The sequence below is a fragment of the Dermacentor variabilis genome, chromosome 2, assembly GCF_050947875.1.
Source record: "Dermacentor variabilis isolate Ectoservices chromosome 2, ASM5094787v1, whole genome shotgun sequence".
Classification (NCBI taxonomy): domain Eukaryota; kingdom Metazoa; phylum Arthropoda; class Arachnida; order Ixodida; family Ixodidae; genus Dermacentor; species Dermacentor variabilis.
In genome coordinates this window covers 84,372,840-84,396,469 of record NC_134569.1, presented here as the reverse complement: position 1 = coordinate 84,396,469, position 23,630 = coordinate 84,372,840, and the positions used below count along the sequence as shown (strand labels likewise).

The 23,630-nt window shown below is 47.0% G+C and overlaps 2 protein-coding genes across 2 annotated transcripts; both read left to right on the top strand.

The window, feature by feature from the left end:
- The first annotated feature begins 5,280 nt into the window (after positions 1-5,280).
- LOC142572205 (putative serine carboxypeptidase CPVL) lies at positions 5,281-9,901 on the top strand. The gene is made up of 4 exons (XM_075681149.1): positions 5,281-5,619; positions 7,627-7,843; positions 7,925-8,255; positions 9,020-9,901. The coding sequence occupies exons 1-4, from the start codon at positions 5,534-5,536 to the stop codon at positions 9,817-9,819; spliced, it is 1,434 nt and encodes a 477-aa protein (XP_075537264.1). The 5' UTR covers positions 5,281-5,533; the 3' UTR covers positions 9,820-9,901.
- Positions 9,902-12,276: 2,375 nt separating this feature from the next.
- LOC142572204 (putative serine carboxypeptidase CPVL) lies at positions 12,277-21,395 on the top strand. The gene is made up of 4 exons (XM_075681148.1): positions 12,277-12,631; positions 13,929-14,145; positions 18,919-19,249; positions 19,627-21,395. The coding sequence occupies exons 1-4, from the start codon at positions 12,546-12,548 to the stop codon at positions 20,424-20,426; spliced, it is 1,434 nt and encodes a 477-aa protein (XP_075537263.1). The 5' UTR covers positions 12,277-12,545; the 3' UTR covers positions 20,427-21,395.
- Positions 21,396-23,630: the final 2,235 nt, after the last annotated feature.

Below are 23,630 nucleotides of genomic sequence, written 5' to 3'. Positions count from 1 at the left end.
TTTTCTTTCACGACGAATGCAATGCTTAGGAGTAAAATTACAAGGGTTGCAGTGTGGGCTTGTTGGTAATGCATCTTCAAGGGGTGTACGGTAGCGCGAATAAAAGACGGCACAAAAGAAGAGACTGTGTGTCTTCTTTTGTCCTGTCTTTCAATCGCGCAACCATGCACCCCTTGAAGAAGTAAAATTACGTCAGCAGTAAGTCGTACCTCCTGGGCACTCCTTTGTGTAATAAACACGAACTGCAAAGTCTGCATATAGGACGCTTGCAATGCTCACGCTTTCCAGAAAAAAAAAATAAAGCGTATCTTTCCTACACATGCAGGTTGTTCGCGCGGTTTTCCCATCGGCAATTACTGAGATAATACATAAACACGCACAGTAATTTTTCAGCTGTTAGTAGGTTTGATGAACGGTGACACACAGAAAAAGCACTGAGGGCGGAATGGAAAACTGGGCGAGTCACTGAGGTTGCAGAATGAAACTCGCCACAGAAAAGCACATGTCATAGACCAGGTGACAATGAGGACGAACATCTATTTGTCGGCTTTCTCTACCGGTAAGAGGGAATTGTAGCACAATCAAGCCGCAACGACATCCGGAGACTCATGGAGCGCGCACATGTACAGGGCCGTGTTCGTGTACATGCGCCTTCTGACGTCCCTGGGTCTGCGCGCTCACTTGTTGTCTTTGGGCACCCGGAAGAACCTTGCAGGGCTTGTTTTTGAGGTATTCGTGCACCACTGCACGATGCACGAACGGTGTGAGTCGTGGAACGGGTGAGACATCGCGGAGCAGAAGCAGACAGCTATCGAGGACAAAACTGACAAAACTGCCCACGCCAGCCAACGCACAGCAGCGCACGCTTCTCGATAACAGCAGATAACGAAACATTAAGCTTCGTGCAGCAGGCTAAGCTGGCGCCGGGCCGGCGGGCGCGCGCGGAGACAGTCGAAGATGAGGGACTTGCGAGGAAGGGCAAGGGGAGAGGAGTTGGGAGAAGAAGCGAAAGAACACGGAACACGGCCTGCCCGCGCGGGCCGATCTAGGAGGCCATGCAAGGGAAGTGGATTTGCTTTCCCGCCCTCCTGATGGATGGCGCCAATTACCTCTGCCACCGAAGCAGCGGAGTTTCCGAGGCCGGATGCCGTCACCTAGCGGCCACTCGTACAGACCTCAAACGGCAGCTGAAAAAATGGCTTTTTCTTTCAGTTTCCGCCTAACAGATTTACGTTTTCTCGTATATTCGACTAGCAATCCGAAGCAATCATGTCTGCAGCTACACTGTGTGTAAGTCGCACTTTACGCATTTTTCAGACGCAGTTCACTTTTAAACATTAATTTAGTTCAATATTGCACTTGCGCTTCGCGGAGGGCCTAGCAGAATGAGAATGCACGCTGCTCACACGTGCATGCTGGTCTTCCGTGCGCAAGGGGTTTCCAGGCAGACTTCTTCAAAGTTGCTGTGGCAGCAATGTGTTTGTCAAAAACGCTTGACCCGAAGTTTTCTCGGGTCACAGTCTGATTTGCCAAGAAAAAGGAAATATTTTGTCCCGAAGTCTTTTATATAGGTGCACGTTTTTGATGTGTTCAAACTTAAAGGGGCCCTGAGCTACCCCTCGGGCTTGGTAAAATAACGTAGTCCGCGGCTAGCATACACTACTGTGAACGTCTCAGCCAAGTTTTGCTGTCGTACGCGGTGAATGGAGCTCGCAAGCGGATCGCGAAGTCACCTTTCTCTGAAACGCTCTTTTTTTTTTTCAACAGAAGGCCTCTCCTCACTCTCTTCTAGACGCACTATTTCATCATTCCTTTAGACGGTTGCTATTGGTCGATAGCTGACATCAAGCTGCGGTAGGCTACGCTCGGCTGGACTCGACTCACTCGCTCCTCCGCGCTCTCGAGAGCAGAGTCAATGGCAGAGTCCAGCCGTGTGTCCGGCCGTGGACAACATTGCGTAGATACCGCGCCCGCCACGGGGTGCCGCCACGAGTCCACTGGCTAAACGCACTGCGGCTCGCTGAGGACAACCGCGTTTGGCTTATGTTTAGCGCGTCGTAGGCACCAAAGGCGGAAGTCGTCGCGTCTACGTTAAAATCCAAAATAAAATTTGAACGGCGCGCCACGGTGACATTTAGAAGGCGGAGCGTTGTGGGCACGCCCCACTGAGCCGTAGACTTCGCAATGCTAGGCGGAATGAACGGGAGCATAGCCAAGGCCTGTTGGATTGCCAATAACTTCGCTTCTGCTGAATGCAGCGAAGTACTTCTTGCCGGCAAAGTATTTCTGAAGTCGCCTACTTTCACTTCAAATCCGTTTCTCCACTTTAATAAGAAATGTTTCAGGGCCCCATTAATAAACATGCCAAGGTAAATCGATTGCATGTATGTAGCTTTATTGCGCAGTTCGGAGAAAAATTGCTTTATTAAACAATGCTTTCACTTCGTAACAAAACAAGTGACAGCTGGACGGTTTTTCCGACTCTTCGTCACTTGCCAAATTTAGCGGGCTGTTCCACAAACGCGAAACCGGAAGTCTTCTCGCCGACCTCTGCGCGATAACATTAAAAGGGTCTTCGTAGGAGGACCTTGGCCAACGTTTTTTAGTGCACGTTTCACCGATTGATAAATAAATAAGTAAATAAATAAATAAATAAATAAATAAATCGGTCGGTCGATTTTGTTAACGAACTGTGATTTGAAATTGAAGCTTTGATTCCGAATCCATGCAACGTACAGATGACAACAGCAATGGCAAAAAGGCACTAATTCACCTTGACTCTATAGGCCTGTATCTCACAGGTACGCCTGTGAGATACACCTCTTCTTTACTTGGCAAACAAAGAACCACATCAAATGGACTCATGCATGGAAGATGCGCAGGAAGAACCTTGCCAAGAACAAGTTAACCAGAAAAAGTGCAAGATAAGGATTTCTAGTAGCGTTCTGTGAATGATCTCTGGAAGAATTATAGCGAAACGTATATTTGCGGAACAACCACAGTTCTTTTGGATCCCTCCTTTACTGCTTTACCAAATGCCAAAACCGACTCATGTTGTTATTTGGGAAGTTGCGTAACGATGCCTGGTCACCAGTTCCGTACAACCGCGTAGAGCGCAGGACGATCCGGTTCTAGACGTACTGCGCCCACCACGGAAGGTTAGAAAAACACCCACATAAGCATAGCAGGGAAGTGGCAACGTCAGGCGGCTCGAATGATAACTGTAGAAGAGTCACTCAAAACACACGGAATTATTCTCCACTTCCGGCATCGTTTTCTCTACTTCCTTTTTAAATAAAGAAATGTTGATCCATAAATATTTTCACAAACAATTTTCGCTTTTCCTACCTGTTTGCCTGTTGCCTTGGCTTTCTCCCTTAGTATATCGCTTAATTTCTCATCTCCTTGCGACTCCAGTTTCCAGTTGCCAATTTTGCACGAGAAGTGCTGTACAATTATTGCTTATAGGTTGAACGGTTATTCCAGGGCCTGATCATGGACGCTGTTTCGCAATATACTATTTTCCACCTTATCTAACCCATATCGCGGATATATGGTTCCGAGGATCTGCAAGCGTCGCGGAGAGCCATTACTCAAGGAAATAATGAAGCAAAAGGAAAAGTTAAACGCAACTGGCGCTTTTTCCGGCCGCAACTCGTTCCATGAGCATACACATCAGCTCTCTATTAAACGAGTTTCTTTCCTATAGCCCCTAGATCAGCCTGAACAAAGAAGGTTGGACTAACGAAGCAACAGCGATGCGCGTGATCGTTAAATAGATGGTGACATAAAATTGTGTTGGGCATTATAAATAAATTAAAATATTATAATTAAAACAATAAACTGCGCCCTGCCTGCTGCAATAGATGGTGACAGCTGAATTCATCTTGAGTTAATCGTGCGGGCACCGAATCGATGAGAGAACTGGCCGCCACACCCCAGGAGATGCCGATAACTACCGTCATCCAAAAGGAGTGCAAAACTTGACAACCATTCGACTCTATGAAGACGGAATGGCATCGAAAGTTGACGACAGTCAAAGCTCCCAAACGAAAAGCAAAGTGTTTCACCTCCATTGCGGGTCGACCTGAATATAGTGTAATATCAGGCCAACCCACGGCGGAGGTGAAGCAGGAATTGAGAACTACCCATATGTATGCCGATCCCGAATATATTGCAATACCGGGCCCACCCGCGGCGGAGGTGAAGCAGGCGTTAAGCACCCCCCATACGTAGGTCGCTCCCGAAGATAGTGCAACGCCGGGCCGGTCCTCGGCGGAGGTGAGGCAGACGTTAAGTGCGCCCCATATGTGGCTCCATCCCGAAGTAGTCCAATGACGGGCTGACCCGCGGTGGAGGGGAAGCAGGCGTTAAGCACTACGTGGGCCGATCCCGAAGATTCCAAAGCGCGCGTTATAGGTTCCCGAGTCCACCGGCGTATGTGCTATTGATCTTGGACCCCTTTTGCATGATCACCAGGATCGGCCTACATTATGATTTTCTCTGTTAACGGACGCCGAAAAAAAAGAAACTGCGGAAGTTAGTCATACACTGCTTTCGCTTTACAAGGCGGCAGAATGTTGACCGCCACTAGATTGATTTGCCGGAGCTTTATGAATGTGTGTGAGGAGTGGTGGCGCGGGCGGGTAGGGGGGGGGGGGGGGTTATGTCACTTAATTTCGGGGGGGGGGGCCCCCTTGGGTACGTGCCTGATATATATATATATATATATATATATATATATATATATATATATATATATATATATATATATATATATATATATATATATATATATATATATACGGCGTGATCTGTATTGCTTCTTGCACCGCCGTGTTGTAAGCAAAGGTTACGTATGGCAGGATCGCGTCCCACATCTTGTGCTAAGGCCTTAAGGTCTGCACCAGTCACCCTTGATCAAGAATCACGAAAATGAAAACAATGAATCAAACTCGTAAAGGTAAAGGACAGGAATCGAAATAACTCCATTTTCAAGTACGACAGATACGTGCTGCGCGGTAAGCTGAACGGAGAAGTTCGGCGACTGTCTGCAAATTATTCAGCCTCATCGCTTAGATGCAGTTCTCCTGAAGGCTTGGCGAATTTCAGAAAGACAATGAAGAAATAAAAAAAGAACACTTAGACAGTCGTGCATGTTTCTGTGCAGACGAGCTTCTACGCCTCTGTAACCACGCACTCCAGGCGCTCGACTCCCCCTACCTCCCCCCCCCCCCCTCTCACGTGCTCGCCCATCGTCGATAAATCGCTGCGGAGAGTCGACAGCGCTGGTGAAAGATAGTATTGACTCTGTTCTTCAGTCCTTATCCGCTAAAGGGATAGCGAAAATACCGACAATTGCAACATCGCAGTGTAATGGAGCTTCACGTGTAGAATAGTTGACGTAAAATTTGTGCTACACGATAGCATTTGGTTTCTTTGCGAAACCGAGGTCTGCGAATGATCAAGAACATCTCCGTCGCAGTCGTCGTCGGCCTGTATGTGATAAGAGACTAAACTAGAGCACGCGAACATGAAGTCTTCCTTGTTGGCGTTGTGCGTGCTTTGCAATGGCGCTCAGGGATGGTTCGGTGCCTCCATGCGCAGGCTCTACAATGGGTGAGTACGAGTTTGCGATAGGCCTTGTTTCTGCAGCGATAGATCTTAAGGGGTCACCAAAGAGGAATATTTTGTTAAGCTGCCATAGCAAATTGCGCTTCTGCAAAGCGGGCCCTTTTCCCTCGAATAGACGCGGTAAAATCCACAAAACCAGAAAACAAAACGAATGACGACGCCATCTTGAAATTCCTGCAACAACCCACCATAGTGTCAAGAATATTTACAGCGTCTACTCGGGTGTAGTGTAGCTAAACGTTTATCGATAACGTAGGACTCAAGTGCATTCTAACGGAATCAAGGACTCGATATAGGAAGTTTCGAGGTGTTTTCGTTCTTTAAATCGGCCAAAGCACGAAAATATACTTTGAGGTATAAAGTCAACCACAAAATCTGAGAGAAAGCTGACTATCTGAGCAGCCTCACAACGCAGCTTGGTATTCGCGTTTACAACTTCTACCAGTATATGCGAACATCATTGCGATGTTCGGTTTTACTGACTGCTGTTGCAGGCTGCTCGGAAATCGAACGTTTTCGAGATCCCGTGGTCCGTAAACGTTTGCGGTTGACTGTACGTGATGTGACACTGATGTGCCGCCGGCTATGAATACGGTGAGAAATTCAAGAAAGAAAATGTATATTCTTAGTTTCTCCAGTGATCGTTGGACCAAATGAATTGAAATGAGGTTTTTAAAGAGCGCGTTATGCCACTATAAACGGATATAGTGTTGCTCGTGAGTATCAGTTTAATGGTTATATCAACCAGTATTCGCGGCTTTTTCACGTGTGTCGTTATCATGGCTGTCATTATTTACGTCACGATCATGCTTTGCTAGAGGCGGAATAATGGCCAGAAATTAATATTATCTCCCCGCTTAGGATTCGTTACCGGGTCTGCAACGGGTATGAACGGTCTTCATCGGTCATATATAGTCGACGGTATTCATCGGGTCAAATATTCGCTGTCATTGGTGGCACTTCATACATTTATTTTCTTTTAATAAGCGGTAGACTATATGAAAACATCGTTTCCATTCACCCCATCGTAGGTCTACAGTCGTACGTTAGCTCATGGTTATACAAAGTCTCGGTTTTGTACGTGTCAACATCAGACAACAAGGAGGCACAACGGTAATGCGAAAAGTTAAACAAACCAACGTTATGTTTTAATACTCCAATTCTCTTACTCCACTCCGCATTTTGTTTCTAGTAACTGCCATATATTCTCGGCGCATCATGTCAAAGACGAAAAAGAAATATTTCAGAGGGCGGAGCCAGAGACTTGCCCAATCTGCCGTTTGCACGGCCGCAGTGCCTATATGGCACTCCTTGTTTTCTTCTTTAGGGGGAGGGGACAAACTTGTTCTGAGAGTATTTAGAAGTTAATGGCTGCGGCAAAATAGAAACGGGCGCGCAAACTGCAAGCGTTGCTCTTGACATTCCTTCTATATGTTTATTACCTTCTCTGCCGTTACAGAACTGCAGTCATGACGCGCTTCATGGGAACGCGAGGAACTTTAATAGGAAAGGAAGAATAGAAAGAAAGAAAGAAAGAAAGAAAGAAAGAAAGAAAGAAAGAAAGAAAGAAAGAAAGAAAGAAAGAAAGAAAGAAAGAAAGAAAGGAAGAAAGAACACACGTCGTTTAATGGAAACACTCTTCAGCTGGACTTTCGTGAAAAAGGTAATATCGCGAGTGTTTCCCTTCCTGCAACCAGTGATTGATGTACTTCGTGGACGAGAAAACATGGCCGCAGGATTACATTTCAACGGGTTTGAGGGAAACTGATGTAGCTTAGACGATGACGAGCTCGCCGACAACGAGGCAGGGTGCTGCCTTGTTGCGCCACGCACTGAAATCAGCACTTCATTTTCCCGACTGCACCGTGTAACTTAAAGCTCGAAGTTAACGCATGCACATATATGTGACTCGGCCAGCTTTAAATCTTCAAGTCTTCATAGACGCAACCCGGAGAGGCCACACAATTTATTCGGTCTGCTACGTGAGCGCAGGCCAGAGAACGCCCGCAGAGCAGCGTCGAAGTTGGGCGACGTGGGCGACCCGCTCTTCCTGACGCCGCTGATCGAGGCTGGCCAGCTGGAAAAAGCGCGCAACCTGAGCCGCGTCGCTTCGCTCGGCGCAGTGCCGGACTTCCCAGCATATTCGGGGTTCCTCACAGTCAACAAGCAATACGGAAGCAACCTGTTCTTCTGGTTCTTCCCGGCCAAGGTAGACAACGTGTGGCTGGATGCGGCCATATAGGTCTCGCGTAAACTCCATATTGCCCCCTGGTTCTGATTCACCTCGCAGGAGAAACCGGAGGAGGCGCCCGTGGTTCTGTGGCTGCAGGGAGGACCAGGAGGCTCCTCGCTGTTCGGGCTGTTCGTGGAGCACGGACCGTACAGGGTGGTCAAAGGCGGCGTGCCCGAGCTCCGCGACACCACGTGGGCGCAGCGTTACTCGATGCTCTACATCGACAGCCCGGTCGGCGCCGGCTTCAGCTTCACCCAGGACGACCGCGGCTACGCTCGCAACGAGGTAGACGTCGGCCGTGACCTGCACGAGGCCCTGCAGCAGTTCTTCACGCTCTTCGATGAGTACGCGGCCAACGACTTCTATGCAACGGGAGAGTCGTACGCCGGTGAGTTGATCTTGCTTTTGTGCATTTCGGCACTTCATGGAGAGCGCGCAGACGCTATTCACGAATAAATTAAGCACACGGCTTATGCGTTGCACCTTGCGGTGTGCATGTCAGTGTATTATTCAAATTTTGTGACGTGCTTATCTGCTTCTCATGAACGTCTCTTCTGCCTTCTCAAATATGTACCTTTAGGCACTGGATACCTGTCTTCCGTTTAACCTCCCTGCCTTTATTTATTTATTTATTTATTTATTTATTTATTTAGGTACCAGCTCTTCCAACAACTTCTTTCGCATATCTTTATCTGAGCACTGTCCTTGAGCACTCCTAAGCAGTAAGCGAAATATCGAATCCTGCACTGCAATTTTTCATATTAGCAGTGTGATACGAACACCCCTCGCCTATAGCTTATAGTGGGGGAGTGAGAGAATATTGTGAATTAAGAAGTTGGTTCTACAGGGAGTTAGCTCTTCTAAAGTATAAATGCTGATATATCATCAGATGCCAGCAACATCTGTCGTGATCCGGAGGGAGATAAGAGCAGATGAGGCGGCTATAGCGTAAAGGAAGCTGATAGCTGAGTACATTATAGACAATGTCCATATGCTAGAGCTCCCTAGATATCCATTGCATGCTTTCTAGGCATGAGCGGTAAGTAGCCGGATATATGATAGCTTCGGAGCCGTTAAACATACACCATCTGAGAAATATGCGGCTTCGTGAATTTCACCCCGATTGCATTCACGCTTGTCTCTTCGTTACAGGCAAGTACGTGCCGGCCATCGCGCACGCCATCGACACAGCCGTTGCACCCACGGTCAAGATCAACTTGCGTGGCATCGCCATCGGAGACGGAATGGTCGACCCGGAGACCATGCTCGACTACGCCGACTTCCTCTACCAGATCGGCCTCGTAGACAGAGGACAAGCCGACTACATCCGCGCGGAGAGTGCTCGGGCAGCTGCCTACATCAAGCAGGGAAGATACATGGACGCGTTTCTCATCTGGGACAAATTTATAAACATAGACGCTTTATACCAGCCATCGTACTTCAAAAATGTCACGGGTTTAGACGCGTACTACAACTTCCTTCTGTCCAGTAACCCTGACTGCTTCGACTATTACCAAACATTCGTCGACTCGCCTGTTGTCCGCAAGGCCATTCACGTGGGTAACCTCACTTTCAACAACGGACATGCCACTGAGAGCCACCTACGGGAGGACATCATGCAGTCCGTCAAGCCGTGGCTCGCATCCCTCATGGACAAGCCGCAGTACAAGGTACTCATATACAACGGTCAACTGGACATTATCATCGCGTACCCACTGACGGACAACTTCGTGTGCAGCATCCAATGGTCGGGCAAGGAAGCTTTCGACAAGGCGGAGCGTAAGATTTGGAAGAGACCGGACGGAAACGGTGTCGCTGGATACGTCCGGAAAGTGGGAAATTTCACGCAGGTCCTTGTTAGGGACGCCGGTCACATCCTGCCCTTCGACCAGCCCGAGGTTGCGCTCGACCTTATCACGCGATTCATCGATGGGAAGCCCTTCGATGCGTGAAATATTTACTTGCAGGAAGGGCAGATCAAGAATTCTTTTATTTGACGTGGATGCAAATGAACACAGCGGAATGTGAAGGGCATAAGTGGGCCGTCTCTTCTTGGTTTGTTGTGTTTCTGGCACTGTTGGAGAGAGAGATGGGGTGGGAAAGGCAGGGAGGTTAACCGGAATAGCTTCCTATTTGCTACCCTGCACTTGGGGAGCGGTAAGGGGCAAATAATGACGGGAAGACTAGCGAAAAGATAAAGCAAAGCTGCGAAAAAGAAAGTGGATATGGGGAAGCCTGTGAGAATTATAGTCTCTCTGATAGGCCATTAGAACGTAAAAACTTCATGGTTGTCTTGACCGACTTGTGGTGTGACGACTTGTATGGGCCGGCGTTCCAGGATTGTCTGGACGATTGTGAAGGCGTGTCAACTCGGTCGAGAGTGACTGCCTGTGTGCGCTGTATCGAGGTCCACGACAAAGTACGCGTTCAATAGTTTCCTCACTGCCGCAGTGGTCACAAGCAGCCCAATTTTTTTTCCTTTTGATGTGGAAATCAAAGGATTTTGTGAAAGCGACGCGAAGCCACAGTCGTCAAGGTACTGTTAACTTGGGTCGGGATAGTCCAGGTGGAGGACAGTGCTCTTTGCTTCCAAAACATGTACCAACTATAGCTCACCTATGGTCTCGTTATGGCACAAACGGCCACGAGTTTCCGCAGAGAATGAGCATGAGTTCAAGCCTTGCTTTAGGCGGTTACCGAACATGCCGCTTCGCGCTATGCAACACTGCCGGTTATGGCATTTCAAGATGACAGGCTGGTGGGCTAGTTGGTATTGCAGAACTTGAGGCAAATCGCAAAAAAAGGCATGAGGACAAGATAATTAAATTTAGGTAGAAATGGTAGAAATGGAGCTTGCTTGCTTGCTTGCTTCCTTACAGACGCGCTGTGTCTTCGTTTCCTTCTCGTGTCCTCGCGTTTTTTTTTTCTTTCTTTTTTTGCGCTTTGCTTCAAGGTATGCGGTTATTGCAGTTCTTACAATTTCTTAAGATAGCATATCATTTTACTGTTCGTAAAAATTGATGTCGAATAGTATAACGTCTAAATAAAGTACAAACAACAATGAAAAACGAATAGCCGGAGAGTCGCTGTCAGTCTACAATCTGCACAACGCATACGAGCGCTTACTGATGCGAACGCAGCGGCTAGCAAATATGTGAAACTTCGACGGCACTTCTCACCCAGTTTCATCAGTGGATTACTTGTGATCCTCGCCACAGTTGAAGCTACATCTCAGGTAGAAATGGAGCTTGCTTGCTTGCTTGCTTGCTGACAAACAGACATACAGACGGACGGACGGACAGACAGACGGACGGACGGACGGACGGACGGACGGACGGACGGACGGACGGACGGACGGACGGACGGACGGACGGACGGACGGACGGACGGATGGATGGATATATAGATACATAGATAGATCCTCACAGGTAAAGGCAGACATTATGGACCATACAGAGCTCGCACCGCTCGTAGCGCTAACTTGAGCTTCGCTGGAAGTAGTGTGCTGATTCTGTAAGTTCCCACAGTTCTGTTGTTGTTGTTACTGCTACTGTTGTGGCCTGAAAACATCAACTGCCTTTGTTTTCTTTTTCTTTGTTTTTACTACATTACGCCTGCAGGTCCATACAGACGTTAATTAGGCGTGCAAGTGCAATACGTACAGTCCGGTGAGGCATACTTAAATAAGGTTTCTTGTTCTTTTTCATTTACTTCCATTGTGCACAAGGTTCCAAAGCGGGAGTAGTAACATTCCATTTAGACAAATTTCACATTGGTTGATGCTGTGTTTCGCAAGGGGAGTGAGAAACACACGTCGGAATAGAGATAGAAGGAAGGAAATAAACGGAAGATAAAGCGAACTTTTACCGTACAGTTATAGACACATCAAGTAGGTAAATATTAATTCGCTGGAAAGGTAATATAAACAGTGATCACAGTATAATCAATTACATGCACAGAAGCGACAACCAAGTGTACGCTAACAAAACAAAGGCACAACGGAAATTCATGTTACGCAGTGAGAATGTGCGAGAGGAAAAGCAGCGCTTAAGCAAATAGGCTAGGGAAGGAAACAAAGGAATAACCCAATCAATCAATGAGTTAACTGATAAGTCTATCGATCAGTCGTCAGAGGCTGCAGAATGCGAGAACAAATTTCCATTCTGAAACAACTTTGTGACAGAAATATCTATAGCGCGTGGGAATCTGATTAAAAAAATTCGACGACTTTTAGATATATATATTGCACCTCATAGCTCCGGTGTGCGTCCGTCGAAGGCAAGGCGCCATTGGTCCAAACCTGTGCAAAAAGACACTCCGTATAGGCTTAAATCTGCTGATGCAAGTATTTACGCACAAAGCCACTTCAGGCAGGGCTCACGCGCTATCATTTGCCTGATACTCGCGCCGGAGAATCGAGAGTAGCGCCTCTCGTCTGCAGTCTTTATCGGAAAGGGAGATAACGAGAACGCCGATGGTCACATCGTGGCACCCTGCAGGCGCCTCAACCGCACACGTGTAAAATTCGCAGGACTGCCGGATTTTGTTACGAAACTGCGTTCTGTCAATGAACTGGAATACTTCGCCCTCAAGCGTCGTCTGACGGTTGAGAGGAAAAGGCTAAATTGAGAGTGGACCATCGGCAACCATCACGGTCCTGTGAGCTAAGCACTCGAATATGAAGCCTGCCTTGTTGATTCTGTGTGTGCTGACCGCAGGCGCTCAGGCCTGGTTTGGGACCTCAATGCGAAGGCTCTACAATGGGTGAGTAGAAACTTGTGAGTACGTTCTGAGTACCAAAACATAAATCTCTGCTATCTGCAAGTGAGATGGTGTGGCTTTTCTCTGATCGACGGAGTCTGCGGGCGGCAAGGAGGCATCATTATAAGTCTAACGCACTTGTTTTTTATAACACAACTTATGTTTTCTTACCCTCCACTTGATAGTATTTCGCCTTTTTGATTTCTTTTTCTCTCTACCTATCTTTCTCACTTTCTCTTGTTGATCTCTGAAGGGAATGATCTCAAAAGTGAAGAGAAAATGGATGTGTACAGGGCGGTCGCCGGCTCTGAGCTAACTGCAAGCAGAACGGCAGCCCTTACAGAGACGGGAGTCATTTCCTTTAAACGTTCTTTAAAGTCTTTGCATTCATAAGCACAGCAAGAACACGGTTCTACGTGAATGCGACGCGATGCAACACGTGGTGCGTGGGAAGTATACACGTAGACTGTCGTACCGGTGGAGCTCGAGAATATTCACGCAACTCGCCTAACGACGGCCAGTAAACAGAGTGTAGCCATATCTCTCATATCATTACGGTATTTACTTTCTACGTAAAGCACTCTTGTTTGCTGTGCATTACACGCGGCGATTGCTTCCCCCGGCCTGGATCGTCTATGCAGACGCTAGCCAATAAAAGCCTTCATAGATGAATAATATACGTCGCGAGGGGAAACAAGCAGGAAAAACAAGACTGCTATACCGTTAAACATCTGCAGTCTATAAGATGGCTTTGCACGCGCCTTAGCTGCAGCGGGCCCTTTTACCCCAAGAAATTTCCAGTCCTGTGTCCTATAGCACCCCCCCCCCCTTCCCTCCTAATAATCATCAGCGTAAAGAAAAGCGTGTTTTTACAATTGGCTCCACGTAAGAGATGCTTCTTTCTACATGTTCAAATCAAATATCGAATGCGTATCGTTCCCTCAAGCACACATATTTATCATTTTGCGTGCGTGCAATACACGGTGAAATTAACTCGCAAATTTGTGGTGAGCTTCTGAGGAAAACTATTGAAAATCCATGTGCTTCTTCTCTGCCGCACTACAGCAGGCTTGCCATGGTTTTTCTTGCCCGTTCTGCTTCGGCGAATGAAACCGGAAGGTTGCCAGCGTATGTATCCTTGTAAACCGCGAAATGGTATTGCGGGAAGTGTCAAAGAAAGCTCGTCTTCACGACCTCGTCCCAAGCGAGGGAGCTCTTAGATCTCGCCCCTAAACATGATGTCACACCCCCCCCCCCCCCAAAAAAAAAAAAAAAATTTTTTTCACGCGTGCCACCGCAGGCCAGACAGCCTCCGCAGAGCACCGTCGCAGCTGGGCGACGTGGGCGACCCGCTCTTCCTGACGCCGCTGATCGAGGCTGGCCAGTTGGAAAAAGCGCGCAACCTCAGCCGCGTCGGCTCGCTCGGGGTCGTGCCGGACTTTCCAGGATATTCGGGGTTCCTCACAGTCAACAAGCAGTACGGAAGCAACCTCTTCTTTTGGTTCTTCCCGGCCAAGGTACGTTGCCCAAGGCCCCGGCCTGAAGCTCCGTGAAATCGTGCGGTTTACAGGTACATGAAGAATGTGAGAGAAAGCTCCGAAGGGTCGTCATCGCGGCATTCGCGTGAAATGCGGCGCAAATATGGGCAAATCCTGTCTGGCTTCTCTCTGCGCTCTCTGAAGCGTGTTCTTCGGACCGCCCTGTAAATCATGGAATAGATGCTTTGCACATATAAGGTAGGTTTTAGTGCATACACTGCATTCTCGACACTGTATACGGAGTTTACTGATGATCGCACTAATATCTTTACGCCACACACGTCGGTGGAATTGGTGGCACCGTGTCGGGACACAGGTTCATACACTTCTTTATTTTTCGCGCAGGTTGGTGACGAGTATTTCGTATATTCTGTTCGAGATGATGACGTAACCCTAACGGTGCTACTGAGTCCATTTGGTGTGCAAGTGTTATGATGCCATGAGACTGTTACTCCTAAAATGAGGGGGTGTAGAACTCAATCCAGCACTGCACATCTGACTCAGGAAGCGACGAAGGCTAGAATACAGACTTACTGAAGGAGATACTGAAATAACAAAGTAAAACAAACGAGACATTGAAAGAATTGACTTCTAATCTGAAGCAAGTGGGAAAAAACAGTATCTGGCATACAAACAAGAATGACTACCATTGAGGATAAGCCAGCTCGATTGAGACAATGCGAACAAAAGATCTTGGAATGTGAAAGTTGTATCAACAGCACGAGCAAACAACTGAATGACCTCGTTATTAAAGTTGATGGCATGAAGAATAGAAGCCGCCGAAATAACATAGTAATTTATGGCGTTATTGAAAAAGCAGACGAGGAGGTGCCAAAGCACTAGAAAAATAAAATGAAAGAAGGTATCACACGGAGAATAATTAACCTCAAACGAAAATTCAAATGACGACGAAAAAAAGAAAGATAAATTATGCAGGGATAAGAGAGCTAGCATGCAAATTGAAGTTAGAAATAAGAGACGCGAAAGGCGGGTTTACGTTAACGAATTTCATGAGGAAATCAACGGCAAAAGTTCTGGCCCTGTTTATCGAAGCCACAAGGCTTGATCAGAAAAATAGAAATGGCAAGTTTGGTCGTACGAGACATGTGCATTGCAGCAAACACATTTTCCCAATAGGTTTGTGCGCACGCGCGGCAGTCGCTGAGTCAGTGTTTGTTGGCTTTTTATGATATGACTTATAAAAATCGGGCCCATCGGTTAACGCCCTTTCTTCTCGTTTATTACATAACGGGGGTCTCGAATCCGGCAACATTGATGCCTTCACGTAGCATATGTGGGTTTATTGACCGGTTGCCTGCACCCAAAAAGATCACGTTCTCGTGATGCCTGCGGAAGAAAGGATGTGCCACATCCACCGCCAAGGTCTCCGAGGGGTGGCGCTGGCTAACACTCTTAAGATTCTACTAGGTAGCATAAATACCCAAGAAAGTGGATGGGGAAACGGCGCCGCGTTAGCTCAATTGGTAGAGCATCGCATGCGAAATGCGAAGGTTGTGGGATCGTTCCCCACCTGCGGCAAGTTGCTTTTTCATCCACTTTCATTTCCATTAATATATAGTTTTCTTTATTTTTCATTTATTAAGCACAAGTAATTTCCTCTATGTTGTCCTTCGTGCCAGTGTTTCTTGGCTTCTTATGATACAGTGAACAATATAACTCGTTGGTGTGACACGTGGGGAATGGAATTTAATCTTCAGAAAACAACATACGTATATGGTCGTAACTCATAGATAGACGCTTACTGAATTCAATCATAGATTAATGAGTACTGATTTAATACAAACTAACGCAATAAAGTATTTAGGCGTAACGTTTACAAGTGAATTGAAATGGAATGCTCGTATTGATAACACATTACTGAAGGCCTTCCGAACGCTCGGCTTTTTGCGAATAAAGCTAACTGAAGTACCATACTATGTGAAACTATCTAACAGTATATAGAGCTTTTGTAAGCCTGATTCTTTAGTGTGGTAGCATAATGTAGAACCCGTACCAGAAACGGCTCACATAGCAATTAGAAAGCACCCAAAATAAAGTGTTGCGATTTATCATCATCATCATCTTTTTATGTCCACTGCAGGACGAAGGTCAATCCCTGCGACCTCCAATCGCATCTGTTCTGCACCAACTTATTCCAACTTGCGCCCGCAAATTTCCTAATTTCATCTTGCCACCTAGTTACCTGCCGTCCTCGATTGCGCTTCCCTTCTCTTGGGAATTATATTGCGATTTACATCTCTAAATATTTTCGACTCCTGAGCGTAAGTGCTCTTAGAAACCAAGCAACGCCGCCTACCACTGTTTCCCGGCGTCGTGGTGGCACGAAGTTTCTTTTTATGCTATATCATTACAACATTATTAATATCAACAAGAGAGATTACGTGCAGCCACTGCATCGACATTCCAACAGAACCTGCCATCATAAACACATCAGGCAGTATCGCACACATTGCGACACGTTCAAGTATTCAATTTTTTTCGTAGGAAATCGAAATCTGGAATGATTTGCCAAAAAAAAAATTGTTGAATCAGATTATGTACATGGCACTGCTGGAAAATTGGATCCATAATTTGGTTGCGCGTGATACTCTTTGAGCACGTACCTCACACTACAATGCGCAGGATGAATGCTTGGGCAACGGTACACGTGTATTTGCATGCTACTTTATGATTTGGGATGTACATGTTGCGATGCACTGAAAAGTGGTTGTTTATTGAACTCCCCGTAACTACAATAATGTCATACGACCAATATTATAATTGTTGTGAGGACTTTATTGTTGTTCCTTTTTCAATCACAGGAAACAAAGAAAGTTTATTGTGTTGAATGGCAGTGTTGATATATGGTAGCGTTCCCTGTTCTCTTTTTCTTCCTTCTTTTATTTCTTTCTTTTCGTCCTGTTAGTCCCATGCTCATGTGCATTTTTACAACGCACTTCCTGTTTGGGCCTGTGCAATAAAGGCTCACAGAAGTGAGGCGTGCAGACAGGACACAAGAGTAGAGAAGTGGACAACACGAACGCCGGGAACTTCTCTACTTTTGTGTCCTGTCTGCACGCCTCACTTCTATTTTGCATAATGAATCCTTACCAACTAGCTCAGCTTTCTGTCGTTCTAGGCTCACAGTATGGTCAAATAAAAATAATTCATAAGAGCCAGCAAACACAGTTCAGATATGGCAGCAGAAGCGGCCTATGTACATATAATCATCGCGCTCCAGCGATGGGAGCACAGAGCGCTGACATCGTCTTCTTCATTACCCTGGCGGCGAAGAGGGGCCATCCTGGCGACTTAGGGCGCCAATACAGGGTCGTGGTGTGGCTTGAGGTCGCCGACGTGAACAGTCTCTCGTCTACGGCGATCGATGGTTGGCGGAAACAGATGTCGGTGGATCTGCGATGTATAATTGACGGATCCAACGTAAACTGGACTATCGGGTAGGAGCTGTAGTATTTACACTTCCGAAATGGAATTCGAAGCCACACGAGTGAGCCAGCCGGGATGTATACGATATGAACAGGCTTGTCGATATCATGCCAGTGTTTATGTCGTCCGAGCTGACTACATTCTTCAGCGCGCCGCTGAGCGTCTTCAGAAACTGGGTTCCACTCAGAGTCATCCGGGCTGTATACGGGAGAATGACGGCAGGGTGTACAATGGCGGCTGGCGCGGATATATACGGCCGCTGACTTCATCATCCTGATTACAATATATTCGAAATAAGTTCATGTAGTGCAGTAATGTTGGTGCTAAGAGGCTTGGTAATGTCGATTCCATAGAAGTGGAACAAACATTTCTACCACAGAGAGCACAGCATCGGAGAATTCGAAGATATCCTTCGTATCAGATTTTGTCTGTCTCTCCTGAGGAAAGCTGTATTTTCTAGTACGCCATTTAGTTCTCATGCACAACATTAAACTCAACAACGCAACATAAAGCGTCGTGATGCAAAAAAAAAAATGAAAAGAAAGTGAAAAGAAGAATAATGCAAGTTGCGTAGGACAGAAATGAAAAGAAAAAAAGAAACACTGACAAGAAATTTTAACGTCTCTTTATATGACCCGTGGTTTCCGTAAAAGCAACGCGACGTTTGATACAACACTCAGATGCGGCAATAAAATCGTCGCTATTGTGAGTCTTTCGTGTAAACAACCCAACGTTGCCATATTTGACATGAGTCGCAGAATGGTTTGGCGTGGTGTTCCCGAGGCAGAGCGCCTTCGGACTACGGCGGCAGCCTTGACCGGGCTATAGGTTGTCACCGTCAGCACTTTACGCAGCCGCGCAGCAGGCACGGACCACTGCAAGAAACGTAGGCATCGACGGCGGCTGAGCGCCGGAACCCCAGTGTATGCGATCGCGGCGTGCATAGCACGGACTTCGTCTGTACCGAGATCGACGGCACGACGATTACGGTGGCATTTTAAATCACGACTGGTGGGGACGTTCCTGTGCCTTGACCGAGGGAACATAATTTCGCGTGGGACGTGCAATGTACGAACTAAGGAAGACCACGCGCACAGAGGGTTTTTCATCAAACCCGAGGGGACGGTCGAGGAGACAGAACACGGAATACGCCGAGTGTCCATCTTGAAAGAAACCAGCTGCATTTATCTTCTTTCAAAGTCTCCTCTCATCAGGGGTCTACCAGAGCTGGCTTTATTCTCAGTAGCAGACCGCAATGGAGAAAGGGGCTCCGAATTTCGCTCGTGGCTTTGGCTTGGCTTGCAGGAGAATCCGGAGAAGGCGCCCGTGGTTTTGTGGCTGCAGGGAGGCCCGGGAGGCTCCTCGCTGTTCGGGCTGTTCGTGGAGCATGGACCGTACAGGGTGGCCAAAGGCGGTGTGCCCGAACTTCGCGACACCACGTGGGCGCAGCGTTACTCGATGCTCTACATCGACAACCCGGTCGGCGCCGGCTTCAGCTTCACCCAGGACGACAACGGCTACGCTCGCAACGAGGTCGACGTCGGCCGTGACCTGCACGAGGCCCTGCAGCAGTTCTTCACGCTCTTCGATGAGTACGCGGCCAACGACTTCTATGCAACGGGAGAGTCGTACGCCGGTGAGTAAAGTTTGTTCGTGCACTTTCCCTGACACGTGCTAAATAGGAAAAGAAAAATACGTGTAGCGTAAACCTAACCTCCGTATATTTAACACAACATTGGGTCGAATAATAATATAGGTGGTATGCACATACAAATAACTTGATGAGTACAAGTTATACCTATATCGTCTGCACGTCGTCCTTGAGAATTTCCCATTAGATCCCTTAAGCATATACCTAAAACCAAGCTCACTACTACAACAAGAAGTTCCTTTTATAGATATGGTTACTTGTCTTGCGGGACTCGCAGAGAAGCGACATGTATACTGCAGTCGCTGAGCTCCAGTTTGGCGAATTTCACTGTCACATCATACACGTTTGTCACCTCGTTGCAGGAAAGTACGTGCCGGCCATCGCGCACGCCATCGACACAGCCGTTGCACCCAGGGTCAAGATCAACTTGCGCGGCATCGCCATCGGGGACGGAATGGTCGACCCGGAGACCATGTTCGACTACGCCGACTTCTTGTACCAAATTGGCCTAGTAGACAGGCGGCAATCCGACTACATTCGCACGGAGACTGCCCGGGCCGTCGCTTACATCAAACGAGGGCGGTACCTGGATGCGTTCCTAATCTTTGATGAACTCATAAACGGTGACACCGTCTCTAAACCGCCGTACTTTAAGAATGTCACCGGCCTCAACTTCTACTACAACTTCCTCCTTTCAAAAGAGCCGGAAAGCTTCGGCTGGTACCACGCTTTTGTCGACTCGCCCGTTGTCCGCAAAGCCATTCACGTGGGTAACCTGACTTTCAACAACGGTGACGCCACTGAGAGGCACCTTCAGGAGGACATCATGCAGTCCGTCAAGCCGTGGCTCGCATCCCTCATGGACAAGCCGCAGTACAAGGTGCTCATATACAACGGTCAACTGGACATTATCATCGCGTACCCACTGACGGACAACTTCGTGTGCAGCATCCAATGGTCGGGCAAGGAAGCTTTCGACAAGGCGGAGCGTAAGATTTGGAAGAGACCGGACGGAAACGGTGTCGCTGGATACGTCCGGAAAGTGGGAAATTTCACGCAGGTCCTTGTTAGGGACGCCGGTCACATCCTGCCCTTCGACCAGCCCGAGGTTGCGCTCGACCTTATCACGCGATTCATCGATGGGAAGCCCTTCGATGCGTGAAATCCTAACGGATGGCTCTAGTGTTGCTGTCCGCTAACTAGAATGTAAATAAATAAAGAGCAACAACAAACACTATAAACGGCAATGCGATTAAATGAGCTGGCGAAGAATCTACAAGAACACGAACCTTTCGACGCAGTTTCCCAGAACTTGCGGGAGAAGTGCTGGTTATTGCTGTATCAAACCTATTAGTAGAGAGAGAGCGAGATAAATCAGATGCGAGAGGCAGAGATGAACATAGTAGAATAATAGATAAAAAGGTGCCTCTTTACGAAACTGCCTCTGGAGCAGCGATTCAAGGCCCAGCGCGCACGATATCGCTAGTTAAAGATTAATGGGTGTAGAACAGTTACCTGGTTGCACGATGTATGGAGAAGAGGTGTTGCTTGCGGCAGGTGGACTTATCCTTGCAAGCGTTGCTGGCAATTTCTCGGCCTGAACACCACCTGTCAACCTGTATTCGGTTTGAACCAATGTGAAATCCAGCTAACACCACCAGCCATCAAAAACAAGTGTAGCTTAGAACTTGTTGTTGGGTGAGTAGATGCATATTAGCAAACAATTTTTATACCTACGCAAACAGACGACCACACACACACACACACAGAGAGAGAGAGAGAGAGAGAGAGAAAGAGAGAGCACAAGGACAGGCGTTGTTTGCTATCAAGACTGTTTACCATCAAAGCTGTTTGCCACCAAAAACAAGTTGGCACGGAACCCAATACGCTGCGCGTTTTACAAACCACAACGACCCACACGGCTCACCATTAACTTGGCAACGCTGTATCACTGAGGAGCACCTCTGTCCTACATACCCATCGTCCTCGTGGGAACAAAATATCACTTGCATTTCAGTGGGGTGCCGTATTGTGTTTCATTTTCTCTATCAATATCTTACGTTCTTCTTCAAGTATGGATAACGCATTGATGTGAGGACGAATACAGAAGAATGTGAAAAGCTGAATCATACTTTGAATCAAAGATGTACTACTTCTTGAAGGCCTACAACGGGCCATTTCATTTCAAGGTAACAGGATACGAGGAGCCGTAAGGACACTTTCTCTTTGTTTACACAATTAAACATGATGGTAGTCGGAGGAAGAAATGATTCGGGCTTGTTGAGCGAAAAATTAAAACAAGAAGTACGTCAGACCGAAATGCTTTCCTGTTCCGATAACGTTCGCAGGTTCACCAGCATGAAACTTTCTGAAACATCTTCGGCAGAATTGTTTTTGTACGCTTCCGTTGTTTGTGGTCTCCCTACTTTTCTACCAACAAACCTCCAATCACCTCTTACAAATCTATATTGCGGACATGTTTACTTCCCCCCTGCTATTCCGGAACCCAAGGGCTTCAAGCACGTCAGAGCAGCCTAAACAGAAAGCTGGGTAGTTATCTTCACATTCTAATAAGACATGTTCTATCGTTTTTCTAGCTTTACCGCATGCTTTTTCATTCTTAATGTACTTCGCTTTATAACTACGCGTTCTAAGGCATCCTGATCTCGCTTCGAAAAGTAATGAGCTTCCCTTTGAGTTATCATAAATTGTTTCTTTCCTGATTTTGTTTTTTCCTCTTAAGTATAGTTAGTCATGGCAGGTTTATTTTCGGACGGATGGCTGAATGGATGTTATGAGCGTCCGCTTTGGAACAAGGCAGTGGGTTGCACCACCAAGCTCTTGCTATTATACTGCCTAATGTCCTACCTAGGTTCCAAAAATAAAAATAAAAAACACTATGAACTCCCACAACCAAATTTTCTGACCCGTTATTGCGAACTTTGCTTTTGTACGTCTTCATTTTTTGTCGTTTCCCTACTTTTCTTCCACCAATCTTCCAATCACCTCTTACTAATCTCTATCGCGGACATGTTTACTTTTCCCCTGCTCTCGCGGAACCCAAGGGCTTCAAGGAGGCCAGTGGTGCCTAGATCGACCGCTGGGCAGATGTCTTCACATTCTAATAGAACATGCGCCATCGTTTCCCTATCCTTCCCGCAGCAAGCACATGCTTCTTCTTCCTTCTTATATCTCGCTTTTTAGGTGCGTGTTCTAAGGCATCCCTATGTCGCTTCGAAAAGTAATGAGCTTCCCTTTGAGTTATCATAAATTGTTTCTTTCCTGACTTCGTTTTTTCCTCTTAAGTCGTTACTCATGGCAGGTTTCTTTTCCATTGCCGCTACCCATGAGATTATTTAGGCCTCTCTGACTTTCCGCTTGACGTTCCTTGTTACTGTGTTGCACACCCTACAGGCCGCATACTTGCTGGTAAGCTTCCTACTTCTTTTCCTCAACTGTGAATCAATGTTTTTCCTGTACAGATACCTCAGCACTCTCCCAGCCCCTTTAATTTCGTCCGTATTCCTCATTCATTCTTCATAATCAATTTTACTGTGAGCTTCCCTCACTTTAAGACTAGTCCAGCCCATATCACCCTGCACAGCTTCATTTGTAGTCTTCCCGAGAGCGCCCAATGCGAGGCGTCCGTCTGACCTTTCGTTTCGATCGATTCCTGATTGTAAACCCGATTTCAAGTAAACAACCGCATACCTAAAGGAGAGTCCTGGAACCATTACACCTTTCCACATACCCCGGAGCATCTCGTACCTATTGTATCCCCATAGCGCCCTGTGCTTCCATTATGGCTGCATTTCTCTTCCACTTTACTTCTATTGTGTTTTCCTGTGTTTCCATATATCTATTGCCTTCGTTTATCCACTATACCAAGGTATTTATATTCTCTTACCCGAGATATTTCCTGGCCCTGTATTGCCACTGTCTGTTCACTGTTTTTCATTGAATACCCTTACACCTGATTTTCTAACACTAAATTTAAAACCTGAATTCTCGCCTTACTGTCCACAGATGTTAGCCAGACGTTGCAAATAACTTTGCTTGTTAGCTAGCAACGCAATGTTGTCCGCATAAAATAAACCTGGAAGCTGCTGCTCTACTACTGTACCCAGCTGTTTGTATGAGAGATTAAACCCGATATTGCTTCCTTCTAGCGCCCTCTCCGTCCTCATTATGTACATCATAAACAGCAGTGGGGATAAAAGGCACCCCTGCTTTAGTCCCTTGTTGATATCAACTTTCCTTAACGACGCGCAGCACCCACGGCGGTGAAAGTTGCAAGGCAGTGCTAGCGTGGCCACCTCCTCCCATTGGGAGAGCCCTCCGGGTGCCATACTAGCAAGTATATTCA

Bases quoted from the DNA above. Each gene is read 5' to 3' on its own strand.
- LOC142572205 (XM_075681149.1), top strand. From the start codon at position 5,534: ATGAAGTCTTCCTTGTTGGCGTTGTGCGTGCTTTGCAATGGCGCTCAG. The intron at 5,620-7,626 runs GTGAGTACGAGT...ACGTGAGCGCAG, and splicing joins ATGCGCAGGCTCTACAATGG to GCCAGAGAACGCCCGCAGAG. The intron at 7,844-7,924 runs GTAGACAACGTG...TTCACCTCGCAG, and splicing joins TCTGGTTCTTCCCGGCCAAG to GAGAAACCGGAGGAGGCGCC.
- LOC142572204 (XM_075681148.1), top strand. From the start codon at position 12,546: ATGAAGCCTGCCTTGTTGATTCTGTGTGTGCTGACCGCAGGCGCTCAG. The intron at 12,632-13,928 runs GTGAGTAGAAAC...GTGCCACCGCAG, and splicing joins ATGCGAAGGCTCTACAATGG to GCCAGACAGCCTCCGCAGAG. The intron at 19,250-19,626 runs GTGAGTAAAGTT...ACCTCGTTGCAG, and splicing joins AACGGGAGAGTCGTACGCCG to GAAAGTACGTGCCGGCCATC.